The sequence below is a fragment of the Heptranchias perlo genome, chromosome 2, assembly GCF_035084215.1.
Source record: "Heptranchias perlo isolate sHepPer1 chromosome 2, sHepPer1.hap1, whole genome shotgun sequence".
NCBI lineage: Eukaryota > Metazoa > Chordata > Chondrichthyes > Hexanchiformes > Hexanchidae > Heptranchias > Heptranchias perlo.
This window is the reverse complement of record NC_090326.1, coordinates 16,887,101-16,909,652: the sequence shown is the minus strand read 5'-3', so window position 1 is coordinate 16,909,652 and position 22,552 is coordinate 16,887,101. Positions and strand designations below refer to the sequence as shown.

Here is a 22,552-nt window from a genome sequence, read left to right as displayed (position 1 = left end):
AAAATTCTCATCCTTGTTTTCAAATCCCTCCAAGGTCTCGCCCCTCCCTACAACCCTCCGAGATCTCTGTGCTCCTCCAATTCTGGCCTCTTGTGCATCCCTGAGGGCCTGCTGTTTGACCAATGCTGCTGAGTGGCTTTGGTTGCCTGCTATTCATTGAAGTAGCAAGCATTTTGAGCTTGACAAATATTAACACCTGTGACGTAGTTGTATATTTGTTATATTTAATGTAAGATGTTTGACCTGCCAGCTATTCCTTCAGCTGCCTAGGCCCTAAGCTCTGGAATTCCCTCCATAAACCTCTCCACCTCTCTCTCCTCCTTTAAGATGCTCCTTAAAACCTACCTTAAAACCAAGCTTTTGATCACCTGTCCTAATATCTCCTTATGTGGCTCAGTGTCAAATTTTGTCTGATAACGCTCCTGTGAAGCGCCTTGGGACGTTTTACTATGTTAAAGGCACCTTTTAAATGCAAGTTGTTGTTGTTGTTGACAAACACAATCTGTATTATGTCAGATTTCAGGGTAATTTAAAAGCTCATCCTTGTTAAATTCCTTGCTGGAAACAAGAACTATTCATGTTTAAAGCTGTGTGACTCTTACCAGAATAATGGTGCCATTAGAATTGTGAAGCTGTAGGCCGGATCTTTGAGTTGGATGATGAGGCAGAATTAGATGGCACGTGTGCAAATGGTCAAATATTACATGGGACACTATGGTGAAGAATGAGTAAGGCCTTAGGTTCACTCTTGGACTTCACGCACAACATTCTCCAAGATTCAAGTAATAATCAACAACAGGAAGGCAGGAAAGGAAGGTAAGGGAGGGAGGGATGGATGGATGGAAGGAAGGATGGTAAGGGAGGGAGGGAGGGATGGATGGAAGGAAGGAAAGGAGGGAGGGATGGATGGAAGGAAGGTAAGGGAGGGAGGGATGGATGGATGGAAGGAAGGCAGGAAGGAAGGTAAGGGAGGGATGGATGGAAGGATGGAAGGATGGTAAGGGAGGGAGGGATGGATGGATGGAAGGAAGGAAGGTAAGGGAGGGAGGGAGGGATGGATGGATGGAAGGAAGGCAGGAAGGAAGGTAAGGGAGGGATGGATGGATGGATGGAAGGAAGGCAGGAAGGAAGGTAAGGGAGGGAGGGATGGATGGATGGAAGGAAGGCAGGAAAGGAAGGTAAGGGAGGGAAGGATGGATGGAAGGAAGGTAAGGGAGGGAGGGATGGAAGGAAGGCAGGAAGGAAGGTAAGGGAGGGAAGGATGGATGGATGGAAGGAAGGTAAGGGAGGGAGGAAGGTAAGGGAGGGAGGAAGGTAAGGGAGGGAGGGATGTATGGATGGATGGAAGGTAAGGGAGGAAGGAAGGTAAGGGAGGGATGTATGGATGGATGGAAGGTAAGGGAGGGAGGAAGGTAAGGGAGGGAGGGATGTATGGAAGGTAAGGGAGGGAGGAAGGTAAGGAAGGGATGGATGGATGGATGGAAGGTAAGGGAGGGAGGGATGTATGGATGGATGGATGGAAGGTAAGGTTGGATGGAAGGAAGGGAAGAAGGGAAGGGAAGGGGGGAAGGGAAGGGAAGAGGGAAGGGAAGGGAGGAAGGGCATTTATATAGCACCCTCCTCCACCTCAGGACGTCCCAAAGTTCTTCACAGATAATGAAGCACTTTTGAAGTACAGTCACTGTTGTAATGTTGGGAAACACGGCAGTCAATTTGCGCACAGCAAGGTCCCACAAACAGCAGTGATAAATAACCAGATTATCTGTTTTTAGTGATGTTGGTTGAGGGATAATTATTGGCCAAGGCACCGGGGAGAACTCCCCTGCTCTTCTTCGAAATAGTGCAGTGGGATCTTTTACGTCCGCCTTGATTATGCACTGAAGCACCAGCCTATATGCTCAAGTCTCTGGAGTGAGACTATGAGCCCACAACCTTTTGACTCAGAGACGAGAGTGCTACCCACTGACCTCTAAGGCAAGAGGAGAAGGAAGGGTAGCAAGCATCTTATCATTAAACTATAGCATATCCATCCTTTGAAATAACCATAAATCTACAAAAGAAAACTGTGCACAGTACTCACTCAGAAATATGTCATTACAATGAAGAGACTTAAATCCATTCCAGTATCTGTCAACTAGATCCAGAAAACTATCCATGAAGGTTGGGTTAAAGAAACTTGCATCAATTGCTGTATATTCTGTAGACAGTACTTCACTGGATGTCGGATGAACTGTCTGTAAAATGGAAATCATACAGCAGAAAAAAAGTCGTTAAAAATTCAGCTGTGACTTTTTAGTATACATTAGCTGCTGCCAAATGCTTCACAGCAAATGCTCAACCTAACAAGTGGCAAAGTAAAGTGCCCAGTGCTGACAATAATAGTTACTGCCTACTTTGGTTAAAGGGAGAATATAATGCAACTGAAACTACAAGTAAACAGAAATGTTTGCTCGCTAAAACAATCCCCTGCCAGCTTTACCTGCCATGTTGTGGGGGAATTTACTCAATTTCATCCACAGAGGGCAGCATTATTACTATTATTCTGATAAAAGGTCATCGACCTGTAATGTTAACTCTGTTTCTCTCTCCACAAATGCTGCCTGACCTGCTGTGTGTTTTCCAGCATTTTCTGTTTTTATTTCATTACTATTATTGTGTGTGTGGTGCTGGCTCCTCCAACAGGGAATCGATCACCTGCTTTAAGTTTAAGAAGAGGTGGTCACAGCAGGGACACACTATCCAGGATGCTCGCTTGCAAAATACTGACTTCTACTCACAGATCAGACAACCCTGTTTAAAGTGGGAAATTGTGCTGCAGGGAATGAACTGCATTCTGTCACAAACTGGGCAGTGTCAACTCTGCAAATTGCACTCTCTGGTCATCACACTGCCATGCAAGCAGGACCCTATGCGGGGGTACTTTTCACATAGTGAGAACTCAAACTAGACACGCCCACAGGCTTGTCGCAAGGCAGAAACCTTCTTGAACGGAGACCAGCGCTCGATTAATGTCAGCGTGCGGCGGGATATGATGTTTTGCGTATCTTATCTAGATAGCATTTTGGTTCTGAATGTTCAACAGCGGGGTCTCTACTTCAAAATGCAACGCAGTTAAGATGCCGGCATCGGAAAACAAGATCGCAGGCAACAACTTTCAAACAAACACTCCAGTGTTTCCTACACTGAGGGCTTTAAACAAACACAAGTACCAACTATTGAATCAAATTTTCCCTGCAGAAAGTAAAGGAGAAAGAACATTGGCATTCTTTGGAGAAAAACAGCTGTGTTGCAAGTTGAATCTTATTACAATGAAGCAAAATGCTGCGACGACATGACAGCAGAGAATTGCATTACTAATCCGGGCTTGTCTTGATGAATCGGGAGCTTACAACGATGTTGCCACTCCAATTCTGCCAATCAAATGTATTTAAAATAGGAACAGAAACATGCTGGAAAACACTCAGTGGATCAGGCAGCATCCGTGGCCAGGGAAACAGAGTTAACGTTTCAGGTCGATGACCTTTCATCACAACTGGACCCGAAAGGTTAACTCTTTTTCTCTCTCCTGGCCTGCTGAGTGTTTCCCAGCATGTTTCTGCTTTTATTTCAGATTTCCAGCACCCGCGGTATGTTTGCTTTGGTTTAATGTATTTAAAATGTCTTGTTTTTGTGAAGGTATCCAGTCAGTTTAAGCGCCGCCTGCCCTCTCCTTTCCCCAATCATTGCGTTCAGTAGGGCGACTCACCTCACAGGCTCTGCTGCTGGTACCGTTGCTCCGCCGGTCGTGACTGCCAGATCTCTGAGGTGCAGACTGCCTTCTGACGTGCGGGTCCTCCATTTGGTCGTGTCGAGAGGCTGGCGCTGTCGGGGCTCCGGTGGGATGCTCGCCCTGTAGCTGGGGTGCCGCAGTGGGGTGACAGTGCGCCTGCCTGGCTGGTTGGTCCCCGGCCTTCGGGTTCTCTCCATTCACCTCGTGGGCCGACAACGGACTAGCAAAAGTGCAAGACACCGTCGACCTGGGAAGCTGATGCGCTGGTGCAGGAGGATTGTGCGAGGTGCCTGTGGGAAATACCATACGTCGTAAAGAACCTGCCTTTCTGTAACGTCTCGGGCTGTTCCAAAGCCCTTCACAATGAAGTACTTTTGAAGTGTAGTCACTATTGTAATGTAGGAAACACGGCAGGCAATTTGTGCACAGCAAGGTCCCACAAACAGCAATGTGATAATGACCAGGTCATCTGTTTTTTTTTAGTGATGTTGGTTGAGGGATAAATATTGGTCAGGTCACTGGAGAGAACTCCCCTGCTCTTCTTTGAAACAGTGGTCATGGGATCATTTACATCCACCCGAGAGGGCAGACGGGGCCTCGGTTTAACGTCTCGTCCGAAAGACGGCACCTCCGACAGTGTAACGCTCCCCCGGTCCTGGGGAGCTGAATCCAATCGGTGTTCCCGGCCGCCATCCCAGCCGAAATTGGAAAAAATCAGCACAGACCTCAAATCAAACCAGACGTCGCAGTCGCAAAGTGGGGGAGCCAAATGCTCTATATTGAGACGCTGAAACAGTGCTAGAGAGGTAAATGTGAGAACCCAGAACCTGTCATTTTTTAATGTACTTTCTAGCTACTCTGCGGCTACATCAACTACACTCTGTGGCTGGAGAAGGTCCTTCAATTGAGCAAGAGTAGGAACTCTTTCTTGTAGACTGCTGTTGTTAAAAAGTGGGTGCATCAATACCACTGCATACCCAGCTCTCCAAAGCCTCCTCTAACATTGGACGCAAACGCCGAACATAAAGTCAATCTCGATGCTTGAAGAAATCACAAAACAAGCCGTAAACAGACTCTGGTTTCGAGAGAGGAGTCCCGAAAAGGGCCCAAAATGTAATTGAAGGAAGAACGGATTAAAGCCATGGGAAGTCTCCTTATTTTGAATAAGCAAACTGCTCCCCTATTCTTACACAACAGCTTGCATTTACATAGTGCTTTTAACATAGGAAAAATTGAGCCTATAACATAGGAGGAAAAAAAAGTGTTCCAAGGTATTTCATGGAAGTGTAATCAGACAAATATGGATGTTGAGCCAAAGGAGATATTAGGAGGGGTGTCTAAAAGCTTGGTCGAAGAGGTGGGTTTTAAGGAGGAGAGGGAGGTGGAGTGGCAGAGGGTTTAGGAAGTGAGTTCTAGAGTACGGGACCTAGGCGGCTGAAGGCATGGACGCCAATGGTGGGGCAAAGGTGTTGGAGGGGTGGGGGGGGGGGGCCAGAGTCAGCAAAATGCAGAGTTTCTGGGGGGGGGGGGGGGGGGGGCGGGGGTAAAGAGAGGAAGAGGATTGTATGGCTGGAGGAGGTTACAGAGATAGGGAGGGACGAGGCTAGGGAGGGATTTAAATGCTAGAATGAGAATGTTAAATTTGAGTGGGTGATGGGTGGATGGGACTTGGTGTGGGATTGGGTACGAGCCTTAGGATTATGGATGATCGGAAGTTTATGGAGGGTGGAAGATGGGAGGCCGGTCAAGACAGCATTGGAATAGTCGAGTATGGAGGCGACAAAGCAATGGATGAGGGTTTCAGCGGCAGATGTGCTGAGGCAGGGGTGGAGACGGGCGATATTACGGAGGTGGAGGTGGGAGGTCTTTGTGATGGCGAGGATATGGGGTCAGGGCCGTTCAGGGTTGAATAGAACACCGAGGTTGTGAAGAATCTGCTTCAGCCCAAGACGGTAGCTGTGGAGGGGGGTGGGATCGGTGACGAAGGTACGGAGTTTTTATTAGAGACTGAAGACAACGGCTTCAGTGTTTAGCTGGAGGAAACTGCAGCTCATTCAAGACAAGTAGTCGTACAACACAGAGGCAGTGGAGGGATCAAGAGAGGTAGTGGAGAGGTAGAGCTGGGTGTCCTCAGCTTACATGTGGAAGGTGACACAGGCACACACAAGATGGTGCTCAAATCAGAGTGCTGCCTTAGAAAGAAATCTAGTGAGGGCACAAAGACACAAATACTTAGTGACACCTTTCCACCACTACAGTTAAAAAAATCAGGGTAAAATACTACAGTACATTGTAACTTGCAGAAGGTTTGTGCATTGCAATGCGAACAAAATCCAGCAGGTGGCACTCATTCATTAATAAGCTTGTCAAGATATCCTTTTCTCCAAGAATTACCTCAAAATTAATTCTGTTCCATTATAATCAGTAATGAAATAGGAATTGGGAGCATTTGTGACCTTCACCACCACCCCCCCCCCAAAAAAAAAGTATAAAAAAGCAGACTAGTATTTTGCACCTTAGTGAACAAAATAAATTGGGGAGAGCGCAGAACATAGGGATCAGTTTTGGATTTCTCTAACAAAGAGCCGACACAGACACGATGGACTGAACGGTCTCCTTCTGCACTGTAAATATCGATGGTTCTTCTACGTTCAAACTGATCCCAGGGTTTATAAAATAATCAATTGGCTGCTGTCTTTTTAAGGTTCTACACATTTGCCATTTTTAAACTCTGATTAAGTGTGTAGCACTTTTGCATCAACATCTAGAATCTGTTACTAGGGACAGAGTGACTGAGCATTTGGACAAATATGAGCTGATCAGAGAGAGCCAGCGTGGATTTGTAAAGAGTAAGTCATGTCTAACAAAGTCAGTTGAATGTTTTTGAGCAGGTAACTAACGTGATAAATAAGGAAGTGACTCTGGATGTTATTTATATGGACTTCCAGAAGGCATTCGACAAGGTTCCACATAAGAGACTTAACAAAAATTAGAGAGCATGGAATAAGAGGCAACCTATTGGCTTGGATAGGGACTTGGTTGGGAGGTAGGAGACAGAGAGTAGGGTTAATGGGTATGTACTCAAATTGTCAGGATGTGACTAGTGGTGTCCCCCAGGGATCTGTACTGGACACTCAGCTTTTCATTATATTTATAAATGACTTGAATGGAGGAATAGAGTTTGCTGATGACACTAAGTTCGGTGGCACAGTAAATAGTGTAGATGGGAGCAGAAAGTTGTGAAGAGACATTGATAGATCAGAGTATTTTCTAAATGGTGAGAAGCTAGGAACTGTGGATAATCAGAGAGATTTAGGGGTCCAAGTACAGAAATCACTAAAAGCTAGTGGACAGGTACAAAAAATAATTAAAACGGCTAATGGAATGTTGGCCTTTATCTCAAGAGAGCTGGAATACAAAAGGGGTGGAAGTTATGTTTCAGCTGTACAGAGCTCTGGTTAGACCACATCTGGAGTACTGCACTCAGTTCTGGGCACCGCACCTCAGGAAGGATATATTGGCCTTGGAGGCCGTGCAGTGTAGATTCATCAGAATGATACCGGGGCTAAAAGGGTTAAATTATGAGGACTGGTTGCATAGACTAGGCTTGTATTCCCTTGAAAATAGAAGATTAAGTGGTGATCTAATTGAGATGTTTATGATAATTAAAGGATTTGATAGGGTAGATAGAGAGAAACTATTTCCTCTGGTGGGGGAGTCCAGAACACGGAGGCATAGCCTTAAAATTAGAGCTAGGCCCTTCAGGGGTGATGTCAGGAAGCATTTCTTCACACAAAGGGTAGTGAAAATCTGGAACACTCTCTCCCAAAAAGCTGTTGAGGCTGGGGGTCAATTGAAAATATCAAGGCTGAGATTGATAGATTTTTGTTAGCCAAGAGTATTAAGGGATATGGAACCAAGGTGGGTAGATGAAGTTAAGATACAGATTAGCCATGATCTAACTGAATGGTGGAATAGACTCGAGGGGCTGAATGGCCTACCCCTGTTGCTTCCTATGTTCCTATCTAAAACTGTCAAGAGTACAATTATTCTTGCACTGGCTAAGAATGCTACAGATTACCATGTTAGTTCTTTACATTTCTTTTAATCTACTCTTGGAACTTTACACAGCTCTTTCTTGTAGATGTTCCATCAGCTACCAATGCACAAGTCAACATGGTAATATAATGTGGTGCATCTTTCAGCCATGTATTTCTCAATGACAACAACCTCAATCAACAGACCAATGATCTGTATGCACTTGGGGACAATATGCGAATTGTTTGAAGGATTATTGTCCCCTTTTCCTGCCCTTGTAATTTGGTGCGGAGTTTGCGATATTAGAACAGTACTGTACCTGGGTGCGGGGTGAAGTGTGGGCGGGAGGTGATCCTGTGGTAGGCCTCGGCTTCATCTTGAAATTTCAAGTTGGTGTCCACTTCAGCGAACTCTCGGGTTTTCTCATCTGCAAATGTCACTCTGATACCTCGTGCGGTGATGTCCGCTCCGCAAGCAATGGTACGAGATCGTGAAGAGGAAGCATTGGGTAACGTTGGATGGTCTGGGCAAAAAGAAAATAGGACAACCCTCAGTTCAAGCATGTAGGTAAAAGAATTCACTGACCACAATAGGAACAGGAGTGGGCCGTTCAGCCCCTTGACGCCTCGATGGCTGATCTGTACCTCAACTCCATTTACCCGCCTATACCTCGATACCCTTACCTAAAAAAAATCTATCAATCTCAGTCATGATTATTTAAAGTGACCCAGCCTTTTGGGGGAAGAGAGTTCTAGGTTTCTTCTACCTTTTATGTGAAAAAGTGCTTCCTAATTTCACTCCTAAATGGACCCACTCTAATTTTAAGATGACATCCGAATAGCTTTGACAAGCCATTGCCAGTAGCAAAACAAAATGCGTTCATTCAAAGGGTCTGTACACGAAGCCTTAGTGCATTAAAACTTTCTCAACTTCAGAACTTAAAGCACTGAATACATTTTAAAAAATTGTTTGTTTCCCTATCTTTGTCATTGCTAGTTCTTCAAATAACAGTGCAACTTCTGCAGCAGAAACTCAGCATTTAAGTTCCACCAGAGGGTGCTTGAGCAACATTTCAATCATAATATTCTAGTGTAATTCCTATTTGTAAATGCAGCAAAAGGGGTCATCGCTAATTTGCTGTCAAATTGATACCGATAATGAGGTTATGTTCAGACATAATTATACTCCAGGCAACAGCAAAATATACTTGAGTATATACTTCATAAAATAATTCATTCACATCCGATTTTGAAGTGTTCAACCAATTTAGTCACTGTGTGCAAAGGTGAAGGGAAAATACCAAGTCACATTCAGCAATCTGAAATGCCATTTCCTTTTGATTGTCAGCATAATTTAAGTTAATTAATAACGACAGAAGCATTACATAGAAAGGATTTTTTTAAATGAATAAATCTATCCTTATTTAAGCACCCCCTACATCATGACCCATATCTGGCTATCCTGATGCTACTTTACACTAGTGACAGCAAAATCTCTTCCTGTAACAACATTCTCACTAAAAGTTCAAATGGTTAGGATGTGTTATATGATGAAAGACTGTAATGATTTATTTAATAACACTGTCTTTATACCCGAGACATGGATTCAGACCCAGCACAAGCCAATGGGATGAACATAGGAACAGGAGTAGGCCATTCAGCCCCTGGGGCCTGTTCTGCCATTCAATTAGATCATGGCTGATCTGTACCCCAACTCCATTTACCCGCTCTTGCTCCATATCCATTGATACTAAATGAGTATTTTGCATCTGTCTTTACCAAGGAAGAAGATACAGCCAAAACCACAATTAGGGATGGGCAATAAATGCTGGCCTCGCCAGCGACGCCCACATCCCGTGAACGAATAAAAAAATAAGAGGAGGTAGTTGAGATACTGTATGGGATAAAAATTGATAAAGAGGAGGTACTAGAAAGCCTGGCTGTATTTAAAGTAGATAAGTCACTCGGTCCGGATGGGATGCATCCTAGGTTGATGAGGGAAGTAAGGGTGGAAATTGCAGAGGTACTGGCCACAATCTTCCAATCCTCCTTAGACACGGGTGGTGCAGGAGGACTGGAGAATTGCAAATATTCCACCCTTGTTCAAAAAAGGGTGTAAGGATAAACCCAGCAACTACAGGCCAGTCAGTTTAACCTCGGTGGTGGGGAAGCTTTTAGAAACAATAATGTGGGACAAAATTAACAGTCATTTGGACAAGTGTGGATTAATAAGGGAAAGCCTGCACGGATTTGTTAAAGGCAAATCGTGTTTGACTAACTTGATTGAGTTTTTTGATGAGGTAACAGAGAGGGTAGACGAGGGCAATGCGGTTGATGTTGCGTATATGGATTTTCAAAAAGTGTTTGATAAAGTGCCGCATGATAGGCTTGTCAATAAAATTGAAGCCCACGGGACAGCGGCAACATGGACACGAAATTGGCTAAGTGACAGGAAACAGAGGGTTGTGGTGAACGGCTGTTTTTCAGACTGGAGGAAGGTATACAGTGGTGTTCCCTAGGGATTGGTGCTGGGACCACTGCTTTTCTTGATATATTTTAATGACTTGGGTGTACAGGGCACAATTTCAAAATTTGCAGATGACACAAAACTTGTAAGTGTAGTAAACAGTGAGGAGGATAGTGATAGACTTCAAGGGGACATAGACAGGTTGGTGTAATGGGCGGACACATGGCAGATGAAATTTAATGCTGAGAAGTGTGAGGTGATACATTTTGATAGGAAGAAAGGCAATATAAACTAAAGGGTACAACTCTAAAGGGGGTCCAGGAACCCCCTTTAGAGTTGTACTGTATATGTACACAGATCATTGAAGGTGGGAGGACAGGTTGAGAAAGCGGTTAAGAAAGCATATAGGATCCTGGGCTTTATAAATAGAGGCTTAGAGTACAAAAGCGAGGATGTTATGTTGAACCTTTAGAAAACGCTGGCTCGGCCACAATTGGAGTATTGTGTCCAATCCTGGGCACCGAACTCTAGGAAGGATGTGAAGGCCTTAGAGAGGGTGCAGAAGAGATTTACTAGAATGGTTCCAGGGATGAAGGACCTCAGTTACGTGGATAGATTGGAAAAGCTGGGCTTGTTCCCCTTAGAGCAGAGAAGGTTGAGAGATTTGATAGAGGTGTTCAAAATCATGAAGGGTCTAGACAGAGTAGATAGAGGGAAAATGTTCCCAGGAACCAGAGGACACAGGTTTAAGGTGATTGGCAAAAGAACCAAAGGCGACATGAGGAAAAGCTTTTTTACGCAGCGAGTGGTTAGGATCTGGAATGCACTGCCTGAAAGTGTGGTGGAAGCAGGGTCAATTGTGGTTTTCAAAAAGGAATTAGAGAGGCACCTGAAGGAGAAAAATTTGCAGGGCTATGGGGAAAGAGCGGGGGAGTGGGACTAGCTGGATTGCTCTTGCAGCGAGCCGGCGCAGGCTCGATGGGCCGAATGGCCTCCTTCTGTGCCGTAACCATTCTATGATTCTACCCTTACCCAACAAAAATCTATTGATCCCCATCTTGAGAGCTCCAATTGTCTCCCAGTATCTACAGCCTTTTGGGGAAGAGTTCCAGATTTCCACTGCCCTTTGTGTGAAAATGTGTTTCCTGATTTTGCTCCTGAATGGCCTGGCTCTAATTTTAAGATTATGTCCCCTCGTTCTTGATTTCCCCCACCAGAGGAAATTGTTTCTGTCTCTACCTTAGCACGTCCTTTTAACATTTAACACCATGTTCATATCACCCCTCAATCTTCTATACTTAAGGGAATATAAGCCAAGTTTAAGCAACCTGTCCTCATATTTTAACCATCTAAACCCCAGCATCATGCTGCACCCCCTCCAAGGCCAATATATCCTTCCTGAGGTACGGTGCCCAAAACTGAATGCAGCAATGCACTTCGAAACTGCGAGTGCCTTTAAAATAGACCTTAAGGTAAAAATGAGCTGAAACTTTAAATGCTGATTTCTGCACCCATTTCGATATTTAAAAAGGATATACAATGTTGAGCTTATAAGAACCGAGCAGCCCAGGCTTACTATATTGCGTTACAGTGACCAAGTCGAAAGCAGCAGGAAAGTGAATCATGAGAAGTCCTGGGGGTGGGGGAGGGAAAGCAGTACCGTGCGAGAGCTTAAAAAAAAGGTTGTGTTAAATGAAAATAAAGATGTTTAAGTGGAGAGATTAGAGAAACTGAGATTGTTCTCCTTAGAACAGAGAAGGTTAAGGGGAGGTTTAATAGAGGTGGTCAAAATTATGTGAGGTTTTGATAGAGTAAATATGGAGAAACCGGCAGGGGAGTTGGTAACCAGAGGACACAGATTTAAAATAATTGGCAAAAGAACCAGAGGGGAGAAGCAAAGTGCAGTGAATGGCTGCAGTACCGTACAGGCATTAAGTCTGATTTCACATCAAAATGAAAGTGTAAGTGGAGTAAATGAGTGGTAAATAGCAGGGTGTGTTTTAACGAGAGGTTAGGATTTGTATTGGGGAGGGGTGCATACAGAGCTCTGGCATTTTGATTTATTTTTTTGCTCTTTACATCTGATGTGTGATTTAGCGATTTTCTGGTATGCTTTGTGTGATTTCTTCTAAGGTCAGCAAGTGCTTTGGTGTTGAGTGTGCACCTGTTAATGGCTGGGAGGGGTTCCACCCCCCACTCCTCCCTCACCACCCCGAGATAGAGAGCTGTTTGAGTAGAACTGGGAAGACTGGTTAAGGGAGACAGACGAGACAGTGAGTTTACTGCAACAGAGTTGTATTGGGGAAGGTGAAAGGGACAAGCAAGGCAAGGAGACAAATGGAATGTGGAGGAGAGGTGTGGGGAGTGAGAGGGCACAAAAAGAGGCAACATTTCTGAATGAACTCAAGTACCAAAACTGACAAGGAAAGATTAAAAACATTTTAGAGTGCCTACTGTTCTGTCTTATCAGAAGCACTTACCAACGACCCCCGCCCCCCCCCCCCCCGCCTCCACTTTAAGTCCTCCTTCTGAAATCAATTTTTTTTCATTTGCTATTTACATTCACTCCATGGAATTGAGCAGATACTTGAAAAGGAAAAAAATTGCAGGGCTATGGGGAAAAGAGCAAGGGAGTAGGATTATCTGGATAACTCTTTCAAAGAGCCGGCACGATGGGCCAAATGGCCTCCTTGGCGCTGTATGATTTTATGATTCTTAGCTCTGACAGGCGGCTGTGATTGTAGAGGAGGAGAGAGGTGGATTGGATAGGGTCTGGCAGAGTAGAGATGGTGCGTGGACTGACTGGCTGGCCTGCAATTACTTGGTCTATCCCTTTCTCCCTTTTTGAACAATGGCATAACGTTAGCAGTCTTCCGGCACCAAGCCTATAGCCAGAGGGGATTGGAAAATGATGGTCAGAGCCTCCACTATTTCCTCCCTTGCTTCTCTTAATAGCCTAGGATACATTTCATCTGGGCCTGGCGATTTATCTACTGGATGTGGGTGACACTGGCAAGGTGGCAATTATTGCCCAGAGAAGGTGACAGTGGGCCTTCTCCTTGAACTGCTGGATTTCTTCTGCCAATGGTGCTCCCACAATGGAGTTACGTAGGGAATTGCTGGATATTGACCCAGCGACTGGAGGGAGTTGATGATCAGTGCCTCTGTCAAACAAGTGAATGCTCACTGAGCCAATGAGGCCCATTTCACGAGCATGTACTTAACATAGTGCTGCGTACTCAAACCTCTCTCAATGGACTCAAGCAGTAAATGCAGTATAATTGCAGCAAAAAAGATCAGCCGGGGCATACACAGGATTTCTGAAGAGGATGGGAAAGGAAGAGGAAAGATAAAGCTGGCAGGCTTTGACAAAATAATACTTAGAACACTGTTCATCTATATCCTTCTTTTTGCTTCTCCAAACTTCTCTCTTCATCCCACCTTCAATGAAGGCAACACTCATGTTGAAGTGTGGATCCAGAGGCTGCAGAACACCTGTGACACCTCATCCATTTATCTAATGAATTTTATGCATATCAAGGTGTTCAAGGGATAGAACATTTTCTAGTTTAGGCAACCAATATCAGCAAACACTACTGGGGCAGAAGCAGTATTGCTAGCTGTGCACCATCCAGAGTACTGTAGCGAGACATCTTAATGTCCTACATCAGCTATCCTTATCCCGAGTAGGACTGCCAATTTTGTACAAATTAGTCCCAAACCATTGTAGTTTAATGTTGTTGGCCAATGCCTACTAGATATTGGGTTTGCAATGATCCCGGCTACTTTCCACTACTGTTTACTCATGCTCAACTCAAAACCCCACAGACATATCCGTACTTATGAACTAAAACTTGGCCTTGTGCATGAACTGAGTAGGAAAGTGTGCTGCAAAGCAAAATAAAGAGCTTTATACTGTTTAGGTATGCCCCAGAAACAGTACAGGATGTCACCCTATACTCCTGATCTGACCGATAAATAGAAACACACCACACCAAGAAGCCATATAAGCTCAGGCTAAACTATGAATTCAAATTTATTGCAAAACCTAAATTTTTACAAAGCAAGAATACATCAGCAGAAAAATATCACTTTCAGTACTTACCTCTAACCATTACATTCAACTGCTTACCGAGTCCTAAATAACATCAGTTCTGTGGTACTTTTGTACGTAAACACCTGTCTCTGAACTTAGGAGTAAGGTTGATCCGAGTGAATTAAACTCCAGAAAACTAGACCTGCTGCTCAGATGTACCCACCAGGCAGACTCTGGCTACAGAATCATAAATCAAATGGAACAAAGACAAATGGTAGAAGTTGCTTGCATTTCATGTTAATGAGCGATGACACCTAGCATCAGTGATACCTAGAAAATGCTGATACTGACAGGACAAACACTTACCCATTCATACTAATATAGCTTCCCATAACTGATTCATTACCAGATTAAACAAGCTGGCCTACCTCCCGTGGATAACTTGACTCAGTTTTCAGCTGGTGGCTTTAAGAGGGGAGGCAACCTTTATTTTAACATTAAACAGTTCAGAAAAATCATTCGCTTTTCCCAATATATAAAGATCTAATTTGAAACAGAAGAGAATGTACTCCGTCAAAGTGCGAAGACTGCTCAAACTCATTCACATAGCGTCTTACAGCAAGCAGACAAAGAGAAGACCTTCATGCCTTTAGTCTGCACTGCTTTTAAACCAAAGTCCTAGAGATGAAAGGACAGAGTGCTGATTTTTCATACACCCAAACCTCAGCAGCCCTTACATCACTATTGAGGTGTCAAACACGGCACGTTCCTGTTTAGGTTGGCTCAGGATTACAATGAATGATGCAATTACCCACTGGGCCATTGGGGCAAATATACCCTTCCCTAATATGAGAATTAGGACTTCCATCTGAGTCCTATTTTAAAAGCACTAAAACTCTTGACTTCCATGGTGAACAGGCTATTATAAGCATTGGGCAATATAAAATGTTTATCTTATTTTTCATTGGGAGTTGTTTGTTGCTACATGTATAGTGACCTCTGCACTTGTATGTATTAATTAAACGTCTACTAACATTGGGCTAATTGACCCTTATCCTGCTAAATAATCTGGAACTCCATGCAGTTAGTACAACAAGGGCTGAAATTTGCATTTCACAATCATTATCTGACGTAACCCTTTAAAAGACATGCTCCAGAGGAAAGCACTACAACCAAATATACTTCTATATTTTCTCTACTTCTAAATATTTGTTTTTTTTTAGTATTGTCTTGGGATGATTAAGCCTCCTGATTAAAGCTGCAATTCTCAAGATCGAGAGCCAATATCTGGCGTTCCAGCCTCGGCTTCTTAGAAATCTCGATACTTCTCTGGAAGTCCAAGGGGTGAATTGGCAGCTCAAGCAGAAAGCCACTGCATACCTTTATCCTCGTAAATTCCTTTTGAATTCAAAGCAATACAGACTTAGTCTGAAAAAAGAACCTGGCTGCTGAAAATTAAACAAATCATTTCTTTTCAACATTTTTTTTTTAAAAAGGAGAATGACTAGGTGCCACACCAGTCTCCACATTACGTAAGCACACAACAACTCGTACATGAACCCTCTGGTATGTATTCTGTCAAAAACAGGGTTGGACAGTGTTTCCTTGTTCTTGTCCAAGATGTGTGGGTCTCCCTTGCCCGCCTCAAGCTAAAATTGAAGAAAGCCTGACTCTGGGTGGGGAACGCACAGACCTCGGCACTTTTAAAGGAGCCAAAGATGTAGCCAAGAAAAAAACATCAAAAAATAATTAAAATCAAGACTGTCCAGAAATCTGCGATGCCAGTCCCAGCTACACTTGACTCAGCTGCCCGGTTAACAGCTCTGCATTCCGGGAATAAGATGCAGCCTTCCTAACTTAATTTAATTGTTCTTGTTCTAAACCTTTCTTGTTATCTTTTCCTTGCTTTATTTCTTTTTACTTGTTTTTCGGTCTGTATGTCTCTCTCATTCAATTTATCTGATTGCTCATTATTCACTATAGCTCTCTTTCATTCCATTTCCTCTTCTACCTTCTTTAAATGTAAACAATTTTACAACACCAAGTTATAGTCCAGCAATTTTATTTTAAATTCACAAGCTTTCGGAGGCTACCTCCTTCGTCAGGTGAACGATGTGAAACTCCTTAACAAGAAATATGAAGAGGGCTACCTCCTTCGTCAGGTGAACGATGTTTCACATCGTTCACCTGACGAAGGAGGTAGCCTCCGAAAGCTTGTGAATTTAAAATAAAATTGCTGGACTATAACTTGGTGTTGTAAAATTGTTTACAATTGTCAACCCCAGTCCATCACCGGCATCTCCACATCATTCTTTAAATGTGTTTTAACATTATTTCTTATTGTTTGGTGTTAATCTGGCCTTGAGCCCTCTTCATATTTCTTGTTAAGGAGTTTCTCTGCTGCCGTTTGGTTCTTCTGCCTCTTAATTTCTTTGTCATTTAGTTTCTGGCAATGTATTCCTTCTATCCCTGCAGTTTGGCCTTTTAGAACACTAAGACAGGCTTGGTCCTGTTCTCAAATGCTCTGGAGTCCCATCCTCATTACGTCTACTGCCTCAAAACGCCAAGAGTCAATTCTATATTAATGGAGGCAGCATTACCCACACTGCTTAGCTTAGTGAAACAACTCAATAAACACAGTAGATTTCGGAGCCATTATGCATAATTGTTACATCTGAACGAGGACTTGTTACAGTTTGAGCATTTCTCTAACACTTCTGTGTTTGTTCAAGGCATAAAGGCACTTCCCATAAGCAGAGTGTCCCATATTCCCAAACCTGTGCCCTTATTAAGGGCCATGGATTAACAACTAACCCCTAATTGTGATATATAACTCACTGGAGATTACATGGGATGCCAACACATCCTCTTGTCGCTCCTGAAGGTGGAAATTGTCATATCAACAGACCAATGTGTGCATATGCTAAAACTGCTTGGTCAGATTATTTACAGGCTAATCAACACACAGAAGCCAAGTGAAACAGCAAGATACAAAATCAGCAGAATACTTAAACAATAGCATTGGAATTAGCCGATAAAGATTCAAAATGCATTCCTTACAGAGTCCGATAAGTGGCAAGATTTTTGGATTAGAAGTTTTGGTTCATCTCTTAGCAGACCTTCCAGATGTGATGTAAATGGATGATGCAGATCTCAGTTCATCCATGGAATTCAGATTCCTTACCAGACCTAAAGACTATGGGAGAATTCTCCAGTGCTTCAAACAACTCCAAGGCCTCTGAAGTCAGAGAACTTAAATCATTCATGACTGATGACACAATAGGAGGGACTGTTTCACACAATACTAAAAGCTGGTTTCTGAGTAGCTGTTAATGCCTCGACCATTTGCAATTTAAATCAGCACCTAGAAGAAAACCCTGTATCCTGACTAATTTCCAAATTAATCAATTTGGCCCGGTTCCAGTGAACTCAATTCCAAACTTCATATTATATTTTGATAAATCAGGACACTGGCATTGTAGGTCTAGCTATTTCAGAACTGTATGAATTAAAAGAAAATCTCCCTATTTTGTCAAAGCTTAATGATCAATGTAGGTTACAAAGCAATTCTCCTATACTTTTTTAAAATCTTGGAATGTCGGTAACACGAGAGAAGCAGTATTTATTCCCCATCCCTAGTTTCACTGAGGGCATCAAGAGTCAATCACATCATAGTGGACTGGATTCACATGTAGGCTGGACTGTGCCAGGTCCCTTCCCTGAAGGATATTAGGGGACCAGTTGGATTTTCAAAACCATTTGGCTGTTTGCATGATCATTTTTCCTGATGTCAGCCCACAAATGAACAGATTGATTCAATTTAATTTCATAACTTGCCGTGGTAGGATTTGAACTAACGACCTCTGGGTTGCTAGCCCAGTACCATAACGAGGCTACCGATCTACCCCAACAAAACACTAGCACCCACAACTTCAACGGGACATTCCAGTACTCCACGCAGGGATTGGTGAACTCAGCACAGGTATCGGATCTGAAACTTTGCTGGTCTGTACTGCTGACCGTCACATCACAGTCATCTCAAATCACACTTTTAAAAAGACAGAACAATAACCCAAGCATTTCATTCTGCCACAATGGAAAATAAGTTAAGTCCTTTTGAGCTGCAGGCTGGAGATGACAAACTCATTTCAGTCTCAGAATTCCTTGATCAAATAATTGAACTCTGTTACTTTTTAGCTGTGCTTACAGAACAACAATCCAACTCTGAGGCCTTAGGGACACACTTTGACCTCAGCGGAATACTTGGTATAACACTCCCGCCCGTACAAAACAGCACATAATCCAAATTAATCAATCCATTATCATGACCACCACCACCAGGGACCTAATATATTAAAATGTTTCTGACCTGCACTTGCAGCCTGTAGCCTGAAAATGCAAACACATTGGCCCCGATATTCATGGGGAGGAGGGAGGGTGCGGGGGAGGCCAAAAAACCCGGCACGGCCGGGGACGCGGAGATCCTGCCCAACTTAACGGCAGCAGCAACAACAACAACTTGCATTATATGGCGCCTTTAACGTAATCAAACTTCCAAAGGCACTTCAGGACCTCATTAACGTTTTGTAGTTCTGTCTCCCACCCGGCAGCCAGCCAAACAGACAGGCAGGGAGGGAACACCAGCAGCAGGAGGCCGCAGCCGGGGACCATTGGGGACGGTTCCTGCCAATCGGGGCTGGGGATGACTTCAGATTGGGGCTGGGGGGAAAGCCGAAGGCTTCCTTGAGGGGCCTAAGGGGAGCACTCCTGCTCCTTCTGGCCCCCAGGGAGTGCTGAAACTGCCACTTACCCTGGGGAGCCTGCAGCTCCCACCTCCATTTCACTGCTGAGTTTCCTGTGCCCTGGGAAACCCGTGCAGCAGCAGTTAACTTCAAATCGGGCTCCCAATTGCACCGTGCGAGCCCGAGTGAAATACATTAATGAAGTGCCCCCCCCATCATGGCGGGACACTCAGGCACCCCGATATCCACCGCCGTAAAAATGGTGGCGGGCATGGGCACGTGGCACAGCGGGTTGGGGTTGCGTTCTGCGCATTTCACTTTTTCACCCCACCGCCCCCTCCCCCCCTCGTCATGGGTGGGTTAATATCTAGGCCATTCATTCTACAAACTTCCCTAACCAAACTCTGACCGAACTGAACCAGTTTACATTACAATTTGACTTTGTGGCTCCAAAGGGACACAGCTAGAACTGAGTAGAATAACACATTAGGTGTTGCATGGTATAAAGCTGCTGTCATTATAAAACAGCACATAATCCAAATAACAATCAGCTACTCCAGCCAGTTTTAATATATCATTGGATGGCACAGCACAGGAGGAGGCCATTCAGCCCATCTTGCCTGTGCCGGCTCTTTGAAAGTGCTATCCAACTAGTCCCATACCCTGTTTATATTAATTTATATTAAAGATTTGGATTCGGGAATCGGAAGTACAATTTCAAAATCTGCGGATGACACCAAATTGAGGGGTTATAGTTAATACAAAGGAAGAATGCGTCAAAATGCAAGAGGACATTAATAAACTTGCAGAATGAGCATGTAATTGGCAAATGAATTTAAATATAGATGAGTGTGAGGTGGTGCATTTTGGTAGGAAGAATAAGGAGACCACATACTGCTTGGATAATAAGAGTTTAAACTGGATAGTGGAGCAAAGGGATCTAGGGGTACAGATGCACAAATCACTTAAAAGTAGCGAAGCCTGTTTCTGTGCTGTAGTTTCAATGTAACTCGATGTATTGTAAAACTGTTGGACTGCTAACTGATGACTCATACAGACCTACCTGAAAATCAAAAAAAAATAAAATTATACCTACCATATTAAGAGTTCACCGTCAATTCACACAGTTGCCTCAAAGTGTGACAGATATCAGCTTATTTTTGAAGTAGAGATGAGCACAGCACTGCCTATTAAGTGATAAATCCCAAATACCTTTGCCTTCATCATGAGCATCATTAGTATGCCACTGGGTTTATCCACTTTTCAACATAACCACAAAATAAAGCAATTTCAAGAGCAGTGTGCATTACCCAACCTCTCTAAATTTAATCATAAGGTTATAAACTCCCGTACCTGTCGGTGAGTGCTATAAAATACTACACTGAGTGTCTATCAAGTGCTTTTCTTTCCTTTCCTCCCCCCCACCCCATCTTTTTATTGGTGATTTTTTATATATATACACGAGGGCTATTAGCACTGGGGAAAGGTAAATCACTTATCATAGGTACAGAATTCTTCTTCTTTGGAGTTTAATCTCCACATGTAATCATGAACGCTCTCCATTCTTACCGCAATTCTCTCACCATTTAAAAAATACTCTGCATTTCTGTTTTTCCTATCAAAGTGGATAACTTTACATTTTTCCACATTATATTCCATCTGCCATGTTCTTGCCCTCTCACTTAGCCTGTCTATATTCCCTTGAAGCCACTTTGCATCCTCCTCACAACTCACATTCCCACCTAGTTTTGTGTCATCAGCAAACTTGGAAATATTACCTTTGGTCTCCTCATCCAAATCATTGATATAGATTGTGATCCCTATGGTACCCCACTAGTCACAGTCTGCCAACCTGAAAAGGACTCGTTTATTCCTACTCTCTGTTTTCTGTCTGTTAACCAATTCTCAATCCATGCCAGTATATTACCCCCAATTCCATGTGCTCTACTTTGTTCACCAACCTCCTGTGTGGGACCTTATCGAAGGTGTTCTGAAAATGGGAGTGGTGAGTGAACCATGCCAACTCATTTCCTCTCCCTGTCTGCATTATGGAAAGATGTACCTAGTGATGAGCATAGATATTGCTTCTGGTTTGTTTTGCAGATCTTGCTATGAATACAATAAATACTGATTTGTGTGTTTTTGTGTTTTATATTTGTCGTTCTTTTAAAAAAGAAAAAAATGATTGAACACGTTCTTCATCTCTACATTATGCTTCCCTGATGAGCACCATCAAGATCTGTAACATGGTGAGAAGAAAAAAAAAAGGAAGAAAAGGAAAGAAAGAAAAAAAGAAAAAAGACCAAAGAAAAGAAAAAAGACAAAAGAAAAAAGACTTGCATTAATATAACACCTTTCACAACCTCAGCACGTCATAAAGCGCTTTACAGCCAATGAAACGCTTTTGAAGTGTAGTCACTGTTGTAATGCCGGAATTATATTTAGGGGAATTATGGGCACGAAGCACGACCCAACAGTCAACAGCCCAGCACTTTGATCTACCAGCTGAAATTCAAGTTTACTTTCATGCCCACAGGCCAAGAATGGACATGGTTCTTCAAAAAATATTACTGTTCCCACACTTATAGTACCCGTATGATTGCAATCGATGCAGACAGCAGATAGAAAGAATGAGAGAGATAAACAGTACAGTGAAGCTGCATGTTGGCACACTAACATGCTGTGCACTATGCTATGCTGGAACATGAGCTAGTGCCTCCAATTTCCCACACACACCAAGCTCCCAATCATAGCTAGTTCATCAGAAGATGCTGAGTTGAAGGCCAGGAAGGTTCCCCACAGGGAGATTGAAACCAAAGGAAGTGTGACCAAGTGTGAACAACCAGTTAGAGGGTCAGGGTTTGAAATCAGATTGCTTACCTGCTGAGTCTATGGTTTGGAGAGACATTAAGGGGTGAAGAACGAAAACAGTTAAAAATGAATTTCTATACTGGCTATAAAAAGGGGTCAATCGCACCATAGGATGGCATTATGTACTGTTGAGGAGATAGACATGAACTGTCTATATGTATCCACCTGATGTACATGACCTTCTACACATTGTAACTCATCCAGATATGTAAACTTACTAGACCACACTGAGACTAGCAACAGTAAAAAGGCCACCTTCCCCGTGGGCATTGCTAGCATTGTATCTGGGGTCTCGTTTGTGCGGAAAGGAACGATGAGAAGTCATTTTTATTGTAAAAGTATGAAGCATAAAATAACCATTTATATAAACAAACAATTCACTAGGTTATAAATTAAATTACTTGCATTTTATTTCAAAGTGTTAATGTGTGCACAAACAGCAAGTGGGATGATGCAAGCGTGACCTTTGATCTAATCAGAGGACTGACTTTCTGTGTACCCATGATACTCAAATTGAAGGTTATGTGGATATGAAAATCGATATTAAGAGAAATTGAATTTCCCCTCCATTATGATTTTTAACAATGTGATTGGATAAGGACCAATAAGTTTGTGGAGAAGTGCCAGGTG

The 22,552-nt window shown here is 43.3% G+C and overlaps 1 protein-coding gene across 1 annotated transcript in view; it reads right to left on the bottom strand.

Annotated features, from left to right (window-relative positions):
* Positions 1-22,552, bottom strand: part of cep72 (centrosomal protein 72) — a 157,182-nt gene that overhangs the window by 28,641 nt on the left and 105,989 nt on the right. The window contains exons 8-10 of the mRNA XM_068000553.1: positions 8,127-8,330; positions 3,746-4,059; positions 2,081-2,234 (exon numbers count right to left, since the gene is read on the bottom strand). Of these exons, the coding sequence (XP_067856654.1) occupies positions 2,081-2,234; positions 3,746-4,059; positions 8,127-8,330 (672 nt within the window). The remainder of the gene's footprint in view (positions 1-2,080; positions 2,235-3,745; positions 4,060-8,126; positions 8,331-22,552) is intronic.